The 16,608-nt window shown below is 39.3% G+C and overlaps 1 protein-coding gene across 1 annotated transcript in view; it reads right to left on the bottom strand.

Moving 5' to 3' along the window:
• Nucleotides 1-2,765, bottom strand: part of ryr3 (ryanodine receptor 3) — a 68,590-nt gene extending 65,825 nt beyond the window's left edge. Inside the window, exons 1-2 of the mRNA XM_055149768.1 lie at nt 2,715-2,765; nt 769-888 (exon numbers count right to left, since the gene is read on the bottom strand). Of these exons, the coding sequence (XP_055005743.1) occupies nt 769-888; nt 2,715-2,765 (171 nt within the window). The remainder of the gene's footprint in view (nt 1-768; nt 889-2,714) is intronic.
• Nucleotides 2,766-16,608: the final 13,843 nt, after the last annotated feature.

Here is a 16,608-nt window from a genome sequence, read left to right as displayed (position 1 = left end):
TTACTCAAGTTAGACTTGAACTGAGCTTTATTTTAACACAGTCTGTTGGAACATAGTTGGAACTACAACAGGTGAGATGATCTGTACATTTAAACAAATCTCTTATAGATAAAATTACAGTCCAAACCTAAAGTATGGTCGTGCGACAAATCTCAGAGAGTCTGCTTCTCCTTGAACCCGCTCCTCGACCGTCATGCACCTCTGAAATTTTGTAACTACACTTTGAACCGACACAGACGGCAAGGGAAAGCAACGCAGGCAATAAGGGCTGTGATTGGTCTTCTCTGCCACCGCTCTACATACATTTCCGGTACTCTGCTTTCCCGTTTCATTTTCTGAACACAAACGCCATTTTAAAATCCTAGCCCCCTAGCGCTGAATTACTTCACAGCACATAGACCTCGACACAAATCCATAAATCAAAAACGACGGCAACAAGTTGACAGAGGCAGAGTGCGTTGAGTCGACGCTGAACTATAGTTGGGCCTTTACTCACTCTCACCTTTTTCTCACCTAAACAGGATCATCAATGCTCGTATTGATCACAGACGATCTTAAAAGAATTTTGTCTGTGTTTGCTAATGTGTACATTGTGTCACCCTGGTAACAGCACAAATATTACACCAATAGAGATACGTAGAACACCCCCAGCATGATTGAAATATTGTCAATATTCTCAGTATTCTAGTCTTCAAAGTTTCCTCTGAAGCCGCCACAAATCCTTCGAGAGTTGGCTAACATTTGCTCGCAGTGTGGTGGAGCCCTTACCTTGGCCTCAGAGGTGGACTCGAGGTAGCAGAGCCGGTTGCCCAGGCCCTCCGCGGCCAGGCAGAACTTGCGGTGCTCCTTCTCGATGGCGGCCACACTCTGGAGCACCACCTCATCGTCCTGCAAACACACAGCAGTAATCCATGAGTTTCACAATAATGACAAATGTGGATGGTTATAGTAACAATTAAAATTTGAAAACTAAATATCTTTGCAACAAAACACAGAATATATTTGGATCCGATCACGATTCATAAGGATTGTGTGTCATACCACAAAGCGTTCTGGGAGAGGTAGCTACTAAAAAAACAGTAAAACAATAGCAATAATTGTTAGAAATATTCACAAATAATGACAGAGCAGTTAAAAAGACTTAAAGTGGAACTAAACAACAAGTCAACATATTTTTCCTACTAAACTGTTTATGGTGTTTTAATAGCATTTTCTATCTATCTGGTCCTTTTTGGTTATTTTAATGCAAGATAGGCACGTTTGTAGCTTCAAAACAGTCCAAAACTGTGTGCTGCCTCTAGTGGCCATTGCAATTTCAAGTACTACTATGGACCAGTGGACTCACTCCAACAGATCAGTGTGTGGATGCAAAACAACTTTCTCCAGCTAAACTCAGACAAGACAGAAGTCAAAGTCTTTAACTCACAGAAACAAAGAGACAGTGTCAGAAATCACTTCCAGTCTTTATCTCTCTAAAACCTTCAAATCAGGCAAATCTAGGGGTAATAATGGACTCAGACTTGAACTTTAACATCAAATCAATAACATCTGCAGCCTTTTACCATCTAAAAAAAACATAGCAAAAATCAAATGTATACTGTCTAAAGCAGACTTGGAGAGGCTCATCTCTGCTCATTGATCTCTCCAAACGAGCTATGAGGTAGCTGTAGTACATCCAAAAACACTGTAGCTCTGGTCCTGACTCAAACCAGGAAGTATGAGCTCAGGTGTCCTGTGCTCAGGTCTCTGCACTGCCCCCTGTGGCTCAGAGACTTTAAAGCAGCTCTGCTTGTGTACAAGTCTCTCCATGGCCGAGCACCAAAGTACATCTGTGACATGTTAGTGCCATATGAACCATTTTGCACTTTGAGGACCTCAGGGACCGGCCTCCTGCTGGTGCCCAGAGACAGGACTAAACATGGAGAGTCAGTGTTTCAGATTTATGAAGCTAAAATCTGGAACAGTCTGAACATGTGAGACAGGCTTCTACTTTGACGCTCTTTAAATCCAGGTTCAAAATGCTTCTGTTCAGCTGCGTTTGACTGGAAGGTTTTCACTCTGCACTCTTCTCTCTCATTTAATGTCTATTTTTAATTTCATGATGATTATTTATGTTTTGATTTGTTTGTTTTGTGATTTTAATGTAGTTCTTATTATGTAAAGCACTTTGAATTACTTTGTGCACGAATTGTGATATACAAATAAACTTGCCTTGCCTACGTGACATCACACAGGACTGCCCTGAATACAGCCAAGTGTTTCTGACCCTGTGTTCGATTATTTTCCGACTCCCACTTGGACCTCAGATTTGACATCGCATCCAAGCTTGAAGCGTAATATTATGTTTCAAGTGTCGGACTACGTGGATTATGATTATGACTATTCCCTCATCTTATGAAAACACTGCCACTTTAATTAATAAAATTTTTTAAATTTGCATTTAATTTTATGTTAAGATTTCTCTTCCGTTACAACCTTAGGGACATTAATGCCTGTTAAATCAAGTATTTGTTCAATATTGACCTCAGCACAACACCAACTACCAGACCCATAGGCAGTGATATGGACATGGTAAAGTATTGCAGCGATACAAGTGACTGAAAATGTCATTTAAACCACCAAAGTGTCCAAACACAATGGAAACAGTTCATATTTACACGTCAAAGTGGGCACAGCAATCTTGGATTCTGACTCGGAATCCTTGCTCAGTCTACTGCCACAAGGTCCGAGTCATGCCATCCCAGGAAAAGGGGTGTGTCACGCATGTCGCTAGGCAACTTCCTCGGAAAACTGATTCAGAAGGATAATCAAACACAGGGTCATTCCTTTCTTTAGTCCTCCAGGTGCTGCCCAGTTTAGTAGTTCTATCTGAAATGTGTTTATGGGAGGAGTTTAGGTGTTTACTCCCACTTTAATATTTTTAGAAAGTTAAGAAAGCTATTATCGTGGTTAATAGACTTGCTTATTTCCCCTTTTATAGTATGTTAACAATAAAAACAAAGCATATTAAAAAACAATCACATGTTTGTACCAAAGAGATGCTAGAGCTATTCTGGCGCACCCACAAAGGAACATTTCTGAGTCTGGTGTAGTGGGGACTGCACTCTGTACTGCACACACAGATATTGATTTCCTTTTGTGTGTGTGCGTGTGCGTGTGTGTGTGTGCGTACGTGTGCCGTGTGTGTGCCAGCTCAGATCCCACTCCAGGCTGTGTTGATGGTTGCTATGGTTCCCACCGCCTTCACAGCAGCATTAATATGACCGATTTAGATACAGCGCCCAGTGATTCAGGAGGTGAGGCCAAAGACCACTATCTTTAAGCACTTTTCAACAAACATTATGCTAATCAGATGCATTGTTTATAATAGTGTATAGAACTTGGCCCTAAATTGATTTTCCAGCAGTGTACAATTTAAGGCAAGCTGTGCCTAATTAATTCTACCTCCCCCCAGCTACCAAGATTCAAAAGTGGCTTGAAGCAGTAATTAACTTTACAGAAGGATGGAAAGAAAAGTTAATTATGCAAATCCAAGTTATACTTATTCAAAAACATAGACAGCATATTTGGTGTTGCAATAGATGTTTCCAAACTCAATGCAGTTATCAAAAATAACTAATTCAACGGCACACTAGAATACGAAAGCTTTTGTACGTGTTTTGAAATGCAAGAAACAAATAATGCAGAATCAGAAATGTCACCCAGTTATCCATCTATCAGCTGTCAGCCAATCACAAACATGTTATACATTTACCTCTCAACCAATTATGTCTGAGGGCATTATCTCTCCCCTAAATATCTCTGACATTTATAGTGGGATTTAATACATAAAATCCTCCCAGAACCACACATTAGGACAGTAGTACAGTCCTGTGTGATGTAACATAGTACTTGAAATTGCCTTGTCCATTAGAGACAGACCATGCTTAGTCGATTTTTAATCTGAAAGCTGTAAATATATAGCTGGCGCCACCTAATGCCTCCGCTCAATTTCATTTCTCTCCAGCGACTAGGTCAGGACTCAGAATACACTAGAAGGTTTGCAAGAATCCCGGAAGTTGTAGACAGCGCACCGGCCAGTCAGCGAAGAGCTGTGAAGCCATGAAGTCAAACTCAAGCGCCTGTCTGGGTCCCTTTTGTGGTAGAGCACAACAGTAAACAAAGCGGTCAAGATGGATGTAGATGAAGACATACATTCTGTGTTGGCAACAATTCCTGATATCGAGGATTTAAATCTGGAACAAAAAGAATGTTTGGTGAATTTTATCAAGGGAAAAGACATTATTGCTCTTCTTCCTATAGGATTTGGTGCATTACATACGTCATGACCAAATAGCAGCGACTGGTTAAATAAAAAAAGTACCTGCCTACCGTCGAGTGAACAAATCCTAATGCTGCGAGGTGAATCAGACTTGTAAATTGACCAAGCCTGCACTAAAATTGTCAAAAAGGACAGGGAACAGTTGCCAATGCTATTTCAAACACTAATTACACAGTTTAGTATCAAAAATAGTCCTCCATTTTCACACTTCTGTCTAAACATATCACTGACGTTTCTACCTGCTGAAATAAGTAAAATAATTAATTAATCAGAAATAGTGGCCTGCTAAGAAATTATGTTTTAGGAATCAGACAAGGCAGCAATTATATAAAAATAATGAAAAAACTATTTTCATTGTATCTTTATTAAAATGTCCTAAAGTTGCATCACTTTAGCTTTATCTGGCTGATGTTTGTTTATGAATGATTAATCGGAGCAAAGTAAATCAGATGTCCTGCCTACACCAAAATTAATCCATCTAGAAAGTTATTTATGTCTAACTCAATTATCTGTGTGGGTTGAACTTAACGTTTCAGGTCATGGCGGGTCGCGGTAATGAAGAAAGTCGATATGAGCTGGAGACTTTCCACCTCTTAAACCAAATAAAAACAGGTTTCTTTGGATGGGGTCTGGATTCAGGGTTGCTAGAGCTGCAGCAGGACCTGGCAGCCTCTCTGGTACTATATTTGTGTTGTGTTTGCTGTAGCAGTCTGGCTTTAAGCTGCTTTAAATTGGTAACAGGTCATTATCAGTACTATGCTATTTGGATACCAGGTGGCAAATGTCAACTGAATGTAATGTACCTTTAGGCGTGTAGGCTAATGGCTGTGACTCTTTGTAGACGTACTTACAGCCCTTATCTTGTTTAGATGTACCAGGAAGTGTAGATGAAATTAAGGTGCCCATTATAGTCCTTTAAAGACTATTAAGGACTATTACTATCAGGGTTCCATGGAAAACTTTGCGATATGGGTGTTAAGAACTAGCCTGATTCATCAGCCGATTTCACTTTGTGGAAACCATCTGACCTTGCAGCATTAGAATTCGTTCGCTCGATGGTATGTGGCTACTTTTATTATTTAACCAATCGCAGCTGTTTGGTCATGATGTATGTAATGCACCAAATCCAGTAGGAAGAAGGGCAATAATGTCTTTCCCCTTGATAAAATTTACCAAACATTCTCTTTGTTCTGGCTTTAAATCCTCGATCTCGGGAATCAATGCCAACACAGAATGTATGGCTTTGTCTACATCCATCTCGACCACTTTGTTTACTGTTGTGCTTTACCACAAAAGGGACCCAGACAGGCACTTGAGTTTGACGTCATGGCTTCATAGCTCTTCGTTAAATGCCCGGTACGTGGTCTACAACTTCCGGGATTCTTGCAAACCAACTAGTGTATTCCGATTCCTGACCTAGTCGCTGGAGAGAAAAGAAATTGAGCACCAGCCTGGCTAGTTAAGAACTGCATTATCGTTATTATTACAATATTTCATACATTTGTCTCAATTAATTTATCAATTAATTTTAATGTTTTATCAATTAAACATTTAACAGAATTAACAGAACCAGGACTAAATCTAAGCTAATTCTGGCCTAATAAAGAACATATTATAGTATGTTGCAATATCATATTATTATATCAGTCAATACTGATACTATGACAATATATTGTGTAACCCTAGATACTCTTCGCTTCTATTAGTGTCACGATACTAAAATTTCTAATTTGATTTCGATACTAAGGAATAGATTTGATACTCAAAACCATATTTCGTTAGACAATAAAATGTGATTTTCCACATTAAATCTTCTTATATGTTATACCATGTGTGTTTGTGTAATCCCTCAGTCATCCAGGTAGGTTCCATAGTGGTTCATAGGCTTATACTAGTTTATACTAGTCTTACACTTATAGCTAAGGTTAATTTCTGTCCTGTGAGTGTGAACGTGACTTTTTTACTCCTTCAAATGAGTATGATACTAGTTTTAACAACATTTAGTAACTGATTTTGACAGCCCTACTTTGTAAACATTAATTAATTTCACCAAATTACAGGTCTTGTCTTGTTTAGCTATACCAGGAAGTATAGATAAAATAAGATGCTCATTATAGTCCTAGGGATAATACTATGCCCTTCTATAATGAATATTGGACACCACACTCGATGGCTACTTGAGGCATCTGTGTAAATCATATTTTGGTTGGGTCGACTTCCTTCTAAATAAAACAAGGTCATGCGGTGTGTTATGCGGTCAACTGTAGTTAGATATCCGAGTGCTCTCATTAAAATTGGAAGCGTATGATCAGACTTTTTCACGGGTGCAGCTACCATGTGTCAACTATGGCTTCCTACCGAGTTTTCGATCAGCCTGTGCGTCGCCGACTTGACCAGGAGCCAGAGAATGTGGTGGATCTAAGGCAAAGTGATATCACAGCAGCGGCACGCCATCTGCTAGACCGCTAAAGACCCACCACAACTATGTATAGGGTAGGTCCCAGGGCAGGAGGTAAGGCCGGGTTGGGAAGAGGGCTCGGCCATTTTGGAAAATAAATAAATAAAGCTGACCCATGGTCTCAACGCGATTACATTTTTAAACCAACATTCACAGCGGACAATTTAAACAAATCCAAGCGCTCACAATTAGAGAGAGAGGTAAAATATTAGCAGCTAGGGTTGACAAAAGTATCAAAAATCAGATACGAAAATTTGTATTGAAACTAGATACTCGTTTGAACAAGTATCGATTCTAAAGAATAGGACAGAAATGAAGCTTTAGAATGATTGTGAGCTGTATCAGAACAAGTATAAGATCATATTGATTAGACATGGAGAACTAATGGTCTCTACCTGGATGACTGAGGGATGACACAGAAATAAGAGCACATGGTAATAACAGAAAGTACTATTATTCATTGTTGAAAATCTAATTTTATTGTCTAAAAAAAATCAGAATCGGTATCGAGTCTATTTGTTAGTATCGAAATTGAAACACTATTAGCAGCTGAACTAAAAGAATGTAGGATGTATGTAGGATTGCAACTAAAGAAACTAAACTAAAGATTACTTACGAAAAGGTGTTTTTATGTGTTTTAGTGTCTGTATAGTTTTAATTGCAAAAACAATTTTCAAACTACAATACGTGTATTTTAATTGTCGATGAATCGAGATTTTTCTGATCAATCACTGCAGCCATAATTGGATGGCCTGCATACCAAAACATTATTGTAGTGATCTAAACTACAAAGTAGAAAGAGTTGTATGTTCACATAAACACCTTCCTTTCCAAACAATGAAAGTGTCTCCCTCCATCTTGTGCACAACTACTTTTTCCTGGTTGTTTAGGACATTTCCCTCACTGGCTTACCCCCTTGTGGCCGTGCCATGTTATTGAACAGACAGCGACAGGTGGTGGTGCATTGAGCAGCGAGATGCACCCACAACCGAAACCTGAGAGCTCCGTGCGCCCCCCTGAGCCAAATCTACTCCCACAGCCCTAGCGCCACTGCCACCAATGTGAACTTGAGAAAAGGTGAATCTGTTCAATCCCTCAGCGCTGCTATTTTGACAAGCATGCTTTGCACATGCTCATTGGATATCAACAGCAGGACCACGGGGGGCAAAAGGTAGAGGCTGCTGTCGTAGGTAGGACAGTGAATGAGGAAGATTCCATGGCGTTTGTCTCCTTGTTCACACGGTCTCGTAGTCGTGTAGTGTAGTCTGTCTAAATGGCTGTGACCGCAGGAGTCGTGTTTCTCATAAATGTCAATCCGGGTGCTAAGTACAGGCCCAGCTTCATGTTTTTAAGAATACATCACTGGACATGGACAAAAACTTCCACACATGTGAAAAAGCCCACAGCATGAATGCAAGAACAGTACAAAATGTCCCTCCCATTGATAAAGATTGATTTCCTATTGAGGCCTGAGCGGCAGTACAAAACAACAAAGCCAGCAGAACACAGAGGGAGCAGAGAGTGGCGAACAGCTAATGAGCTCAACTCCACAACTGCCATATTTTATGTTGACAGGGTGCTCCAGAGGCTGGCCCCGTGTGTCTGTCATACACTGGACCTGCTCTCCACCTCACGCTCACTGAAATGCTCTGTATAATGCATAGGAGGCAGCAACATGCCTCAGGCAGCAGGGATCTTCCCTTTGTGAGGACCATGAAACTGTAACTTCAAACTCAAATTAAACTTAACAGGGAAACAAGTTCTGCCTCACAACCCAATGTTATGGATCACTGCCTTGAAGATTTATAAGGTGTTCGTACAGCAAATTGGATTTTCTTGCATTCATATTGCTTGATCCAGGCCTCAAATAATCAAGGCTCCCAAGCGTGCACAAGGCTGCGGCGCACTCCTCTGCCACAGGACGGGCATCCGGTCAGGGACAGAGCATTCGTCTGCACACTTCATCATCCTGTGAGAGGAGAGGAGCTCACATGTGCGCGATTCATCCACCTGAGGCTATAAGCTCCTCTTCATCTACACTGCAGCACCGACACTTCAGTCACTCGGCTGCTGAGTCTGCTTTCAGAGAAAATGAAAGAGGATTTAACACACAATATCCAACACATACATGATGAGTTGAGTACACCCCATCAGTGTAAACTGCACACAAACGTCACACACGTGATAAAATGGCCAGCTGATTGGTAGTTGCAACCTAAACTATGACAGTGCTAGGCTGATGAAGAGCCTAGAGATTTGTCTGAAATCTATGATTTGTTTTAGTCATCTAAACATGAAAAAGATTTATATTTCAACAATAAACATGAACAAATGTTGAACAAATGTTGAACAAATGTTTAAATGGTTCCCATAAGAGTCACTACACTCCACAGTGAGTCAGCTTTCCCCACCTTATTATCTGTGATCTTTTGGACTCAGCAGCTTCACAGGTTTAGGTGAGATAAAACACTTGCCATTTCGACCCTATTACCCTAACTAAATTGCCACTTCTTGTCACACATTGGACCAGAGTGACACAACTAACAGGAGAAAAGCATGCATAAATAAAAGCAGTTTTTGAGCCCTGCAGCCATGGCTCACTTTTTATTCATTCATAATATTGATCTTAGGCTTTATTTTTAGACACACTCTCAAGCACTACTAGTGTGACAATTTGTTACAAGAAAGGAGCAAAATGCAAAAAATTATCTAAAATATCATTGCTACAGGACAGAACCTCACAGGTGTTGAAATGCACATCAGGTCTGTGTACTTGTGTACCAGTCTCCTGTCCACCGTTCTGCCAAACAACACCGGCCTGTGCTGCCTTTACTGCTGCCTCGATCAATACAGGAGGGAAATCTTTCAAATTCAATTTCTATCAAGACCAGGAAGCTTAGATCAGGCCACTACACTTGTCTCCCTGGCTCAGGCGGAGGTGGACAACACTAGGACAAAAGTACAACTATGAAAAGGACAAACGAAAATGGAGAGTATAAAACTTGAGTTTCAAAGCAAACATGAAACCTTTCTAAGTTTAAGAATCAATAACAAACTAATGGCTGCATGTTTTATTTTGGTTATCCCTTTATAACTTGGATATGTGATATGGGCTTGCTCACATACAGTATGTTTGTAATTATCCCAGTTCATCTACGCTGACACCGGACCCCTCTCATGTCAAGCTTACATCACCCTAAAGCCATTACAGAGAGTTAATACCCAGTATACAAGTCATGTTTTTAGTTCAAATTGTTAAACACTGTTAAACAAATTGCTTCAGGGTGCTAATCCAAGGCCAAATCCTGCATTAAAAAATTACTACTGCGGAAATGTACCAGGTCTGGCCCCCCACCAACTCCTGAGTCCAGGCGTCTGTTAAACTTGGAAATATGTTGTATATTACCCTGTGGTATCAAGAATATGATATCTAAATGCGACTTCATCCCTATAAAAATGGTGTTAAAGTGTCATTGGTCTCATCCTGTCCTGACTGAGGCGCAGCTAGTAGCATAGTGGCGTGTCAGAGAGCAGAGCTGTATGTGCTGTGGAAGCATCATCTTTAAAAAGGCTAAATTTAAACCTCCAGAGCCCTGGCTTTGGTATGCAGCAGGCCTCAGAACAACATAAACCCCAAATAAGCCCTCTGTAGCGGCTACTGGAGCACCAGACAGTGACCAACCAACACCTGGCCTTTATAGAGCAACAAGTGCACTACCTGGTTCACTAAGGTTAAATAACTCTTTAGGCATTGTGCGGTCTGGAATGACAACGATTTCCATACTTTCACAAATCGTATGTTGAGTAAAATGTCACTTTTTAAAAGGTGGTGATCCATAACAACATAAAGAACCTGTCAATATGGTAGTCATAATTTAGTTTGTTAAATTAAAAAAAAATCTAATAAAATGTGCAAACAGCAGGAATAAATGAGCAGTTTTAGACCTATTGTGCTTGAGTCTGATATATAGTTATAATCTATGACACCTGTGGATCATTATGTTATAATTTGCTCATTTTAAGTCACAATATTCATCGAAAATAACTTAAATAATTTTTTTTTTTAAAGTTAACTGCCTTCTGTGTTAGAAAACTGTGGTGCCCAATGGAAGCAGACGGCATAAACATCAACAAACATCTGATTAAGAGAATAAAATTGGAGAACGATCTAAGTAAGAAGAGAGCAGTGGCCGTATGCTGGTGGTGAAGAAAACAGGAGTTGATTGGCAGTACGGGGTAATGAAAATAAAGATTGCTCCAACATGCACAAATCGCTCCAAATATAACTTGGGGTGAGTAAATGGTGAGGAGAAACATAATATTTTGCACACAAAAAAAAAAGCTAAAAAGTGCTAGTTTTTCAATAGATTACAAAAAGTGTCTGGACTTTCAAGACATTCTAAAAGTCTAAAATATGCTATTTTTAGTAGACTAATTCTAACACATAGTTCAAACTAAGAAACTTCATTTAAATATAAGTTGTTTTTATGTTTTTTCTACCTCTCTTGTACTTGATTGTGGACATAGTCACGTGACAAAAACACACGGGCATCCTGCTAGCCGATGCTATGCTACTAGCTAATGTACACCAAATGTTGCATCAAACTTGCAACAATTATGACTTTTCTATTTTTATTGTCAGCTGTGGAGCTTTGGGATTTCTACAACACATCATTAGTCTTTCCTCTATGACCTGAATTAATTTGCTAATGACCACAGAGCCGGCGCGCTCATTAGCAGCAGGTAGCAAGCGCGAGCATGATCAAGTGCTTTGTCAGAGTATAAACATGTAACATCTACACGAGAAAGTCAAAATGCATATTAATATTAACCTTACCTTTTAAATAACTCAGAGAAAATGTAAATCAATTTTCCAGAAAGAATAATTAATGTTATATTGCTTCTGATGACCTGTAGATGAGCAGAACATGGGACTGAGGAGCTGCTGCAATGAACCATCTGTGACCAAAACAAACACTTGGACATAAAGGTAACATAAAAAACAGCCTTTAAAGTGCAAGTGAGCATGTAGCTTATGTAAAACTAAAATCTAGCCAAATTAAGATGACTTTAATTAAGAAAGGTTTATCATGATTTGACTAAATTTCACTTGACAAGTAAAATTATCTGCCAGTGGAACAAGACATTTTGTAGTTAAAATATGAAAATACATCTTGCTACTCTTAAAATAAGAAAAACAACAACTTTTTACACTTAAAATAAGAAACAAAAGCCAATTTTGCTTGAATTAAGAACACACTTCTTCCATTGGTAGATATTTTTACTTGTCAAGTTGAATCTATTCAAATAATTATCTAACTTACTTACTTAACTTACTTAAATATTGTTTTTTGTAGTGTAGATGTAATGCCCATGTCATAACTCCCTTGGCAGCACGGTGGCTGAGTGGCTAGCACTCGTGCCTCACAGCAAGAAGGTTCTGGGTTTGAACCCCCGGGTTGCCTGGGCCTTTCTGTGTGGAGTTTGCATGTTTCTCCCTGTGTGTGTGTGTTTGTGTTATATAAATAAAGACTTACTTACTTGGGTCATTCATTCCATTAGATAATAACTAGTTAGTTGTAAGTCTTTATTAATATGAAATCAATATAAGCCTATCTAATTTATTTGTCTTAGAAAGGTCGAAAGGTTGGCCTTAGCTTTTCTGGGGAGCGTGCCTATGTTCAATCAACCTTATGTATCCTCATGTCTAAGGTTTTCTTTTTTTTTTCTTTCCAAAATTTGGCCTTATTAGGCATTGTTTCCTTTATCATCAGTTTCGCATGAGAATTTATCCCCATTTCTCCCAATTTGGTAGTCACACCTAAACTATTAACCAGCAATAGTTGACTACAGATGTAATGTAGAGGTCATGGTGCAATAGCCTGATTCATCAGCCAGTTTCACTTTGTGGAAACCGTGTGACCTCGCAGCATTAGGATTCGTTTTTTTTATTTAACCAGTCGCTGCTGTTTGGTCGCGATGTATGTAATGCGCTGCTAACGGGCCTAACTGGTTAAGCTTTTCCCAAATCCCTTAGGAAGCAATACAGTTTACCAAACATTCTCTTAAATCCTCGATCTTGGGAATAGTTGCCAACACAGAATGTGTGGCTCTTTGCTGATTGGCTGGTGCCCGAACTTGCACTTCTGGGGTTCTTGCAAACTTGTCTAGTGTATTCCGATTCCTGACCTAGTTGCTGGAGAGAAATTAAATTGAGAGGAGGCACTTGGTGATGCCAGCCTGACTAATGCAAAGAATCGTAGGTTGAAATGACTCTGAACCATCCCTTTAAATGCGGTATAAAAATAAAACTGAGGGAACATAGGGCTGAGGGAACATAGGGCTGACTCACTTTTCTGTATTTAGCTTAGAGTTATAACTAAACTTGTTGGCAATTAATCAAATTGCATGTAGGCAACACCTGTCACGGCACCAAAGTTATGCTTGTATTTTTGCCAGCTTATATCAAATAAAACATCATGTGTCTAAACAATGTAAATAGCTGATTTCTACTGGTTACAGTGCTTTGAGAGTGCTGATATTTTGGACACATGCTGACTGCTGAGTAATTGAAACTTTTGTCTCTTTCAGGGCGGTACAGAGGAGTGTTGAAGTGTGCCACTATAGAGTTACAAGAGGGCATCAGTCTTCACTTTGTGGCAGAGGTGAAACCATTTTCTAAGCTGTTGTTCATTGGTGTTTCCTTTGACAGATAATCCCCTGAGACTGCCAGCGTTCCCACTGTTACACATCATCAGCAAGGTGAGAGAGTGTCTGAGTCCAAACTGATTAACAATGTCTCAAGACCTTTGTCATCACCTCACATCACAGTCCACTAGGTATCTGAAATTAATGATCATCATTGATCACTTTGACAGTGTTTTAGATACCTTTGAAATCAAGACCAGAGAGACCAAGACATCAGATCCAATTGAAGAAGACAGGACAAGACAATATTAAAAACCATGAAACTCTTCCTGTACATCTTTTATTGGATAAATAGGAAGGAGAGGATCAGTAATGTCTGCACTTACACACTGTTAAATTAGAACTAGAGACAGTATTTCTCTAAGAGCACATACAGTAGATTATTAGACTGATACATACAGTACATATTACCGGAATTTAGTTAGTGCTCTATATTTGCCTTGGAATGGGATCTTTGGAGTCTGGCCAGTTCCCTCATCTTACATTCAAGAGATAAGGTTCAATTTCTGTCAAATACAAGATCATCCTTATCATTCCACTGTGTCTTACTTTAGCTGGTGTCAAAACAAGAGAAGCCATTTTGAATGCATGAGGGCATTAATGATAGCCTTGTTTTGTGCAGCTGACTTTTGGCTTCCTTGCTCGGTTGCTCATGTGATAAGATGAAGCAGGCACCATAAAACAAGCAGCAGCCATTTTGAAATGACCACGGAACAGGTAAGTCTCAGTCACATTAACTGTATAAAAGTCCTGTGTTTACCAATTGCATGTGCTCCCAGATATTACCAAGCTGAATACCCTAGTTGACAACATCAGATACACAAGTACAACTCATTATTTCAGTAAACACATGCCATCTGTACAAGCTTTAGCTGTAATGTTAATGCTTGTACTTCAGTGTTTCCTTTGGGCAAAGCTTTCTCTCAGCACTGAGCTTTAATAACCAGGCAGTGTGGACCTTAGGGAAGCCCCACTTGCTCACTTCGCTGTTGTCATCAGATAAGCGGGATGCCATTGTGACAGTAGAAACTAGAGATGGCATGGGTCAGCATATCACAGGACACACAAATAGTAGGATTAAAATGCAGTCCATAAAACAAACAACTGCCAAAGCAAAATCGTTTTAAAGCCTTAGACATTTCACATTTCCTATATCATTGCAAAAACATTGTAGAGAAAATACCAAATCATCTACTGTGTATATGTCAAATTTCTGTGATCACAGGAGGCTGGGAACATTGCACAAGAGCAGTTTTCTGACCCAAACATTAAGTCTACTGTCTTAATCTCTGTTAACTAAAAGCGCAGTGAAGTTATGTGATTGTATGTGTATACAATAATCATAGATACCATTGATCTTACAGTATTGTTAAAGGCAAATGTCAGTTATTGGCAACAACAGAAAGATGTAGGTATTGGTGGAAAAATGCCTTCCATATGGAACCATCTCTACTTGTTAAACTGCCTCTAACCTTTAAGCTTAGCTATATTAGACAAACTCAGTGCTCACTTGCTCAGAAGAGTTACTTCAGCTGTCACTGGTGATCCGCTTCAATCCAACTGTAATTCCTCTGATCTAATGTTTTCCATTTAGTCTTTTATTTGATCTTCTTTGTCAAAGCAAGCCATTGACCCTGTGAAATTGAGCTTTTAAGCAGAATGTAGACTGTAGACAGCATTATGGGTAGATAAAGACATAGATAACTACTTAAAGATCCCCCTCAGGAGAAATTCCAGTGTCTGGTAGCTTAGCACATAACACAGTGTCTTGGCCAGGGACACAAAGTCAGGATACACTCAAGTGGTCATTGAACCCGAATACTGCATCCGCTCTGCTGCTGTAAATAGATTTAAAACTTGGCACTGACAATCTTTTAATACAATCAGTATTGTTTACATTTCCCCAATGGCTCTGATACTGTATGCACAGATGTAAGAGAAAACTAATGAAGGCTAGATATATTGCTTTCTCCATACAAATCACATATGCATGTACAGTATCACTGTAACTCTTGTTGGTAATAAATTGTCTGTTCAGTATGCCCAACCTCTAAGCAATTAATCTGAAATGAAAGCATTTGAACTACTACTGCTTTAAAATAATGACTCCAGTGTGGTATAGTTCAGATATACAAAGTACTTTGACAATAGAAAACAAATACCAGTTTACTTATACAGTGCTTATAGATGAAATGGGCTGCACTGCATTCTGAAAGGGCATCTTGGATGAAACATAAGGTTATCAGGATCAGGCCAACCTTTGAATTTCCTCTTTATAGATTATAGATCCAAAGTCATCTGATGAGATTTCAAAACCTGAAACTATATCTTGACAATCCTAAATGAACCATACAGAACCCATACAGGCTTTGTAGAATACATCTTTGCATAATGTGCTTTATTATGTACAATTCAGAACAACAAATACAAGGTACTATTTTATGCTAGACAAATGATTCAAATGAACTTGCTTTCTGGAGAGAAAAGGGTGTAGAATGTGTGAGCTGTTTTGGAAAATGTATGCTGTACTTGTCAACCTGATGGATGTGAACGTGATAACTTTATCCAAGCATCCTTGTCAATGGTGGAGGGAATTGGTATAAATATAACATTTACAATGTATTATAGCCATATTGTGCGCTTGAGATCGAGGCGTTTGAGGACAGAATTGTGGCTATATAGAGATCTATATACATACATACAGTACATACATACAATGAATGCTTCAGAGACAAAGCCTATGGCAATCCCAATCACTGCCCCCAGTGCCCTCAATGCAACACCTAGGCAACTATGAGCCATACGTGCCCATGGCCAAGCCAAAAAATATTCCCACCACACCAACATACAAGCTGTCATATCATTTACAAGTATAACTGCTGTGCATATCCACATAGAGCAGGGCTCCGTAAGCAATCTGCGTCAAACAACTAAAATAGTAATCGCAGGGGGTAAGCCTGAGTGCGAGCAACAACTTATTAGAACTCTTAAAGCCAAAAGGAAAACATCCATCTAAATAAAATAGCTGCGCCTGATTTAACACGACTTTGTGTGATTAGTGTAACACGTAGATTAGGCTGTGATACTTCAAATGGCTTGGAATGCGGACCTTAAATCATTT

Source organism: Boleophthalmus pectinirostris, unplaced genomic scaffold (assembly GCF_026225935.1).
Source record: "Boleophthalmus pectinirostris isolate CB_2022bp ecotype Guang Dong unplaced genomic scaffold, ASM2622593v1 HiC_scaffold_13, whole genome shotgun sequence".
Taxonomy (NCBI): domain Eukaryota; kingdom Metazoa; phylum Chordata; class Actinopteri; order Gobiiformes; family Gobiidae; genus Boleophthalmus; species Boleophthalmus pectinirostris.
Note: the sequence above shows the minus strand (reverse complement) of the source record. Positions and strands in the feature narration are given on the sequence as shown.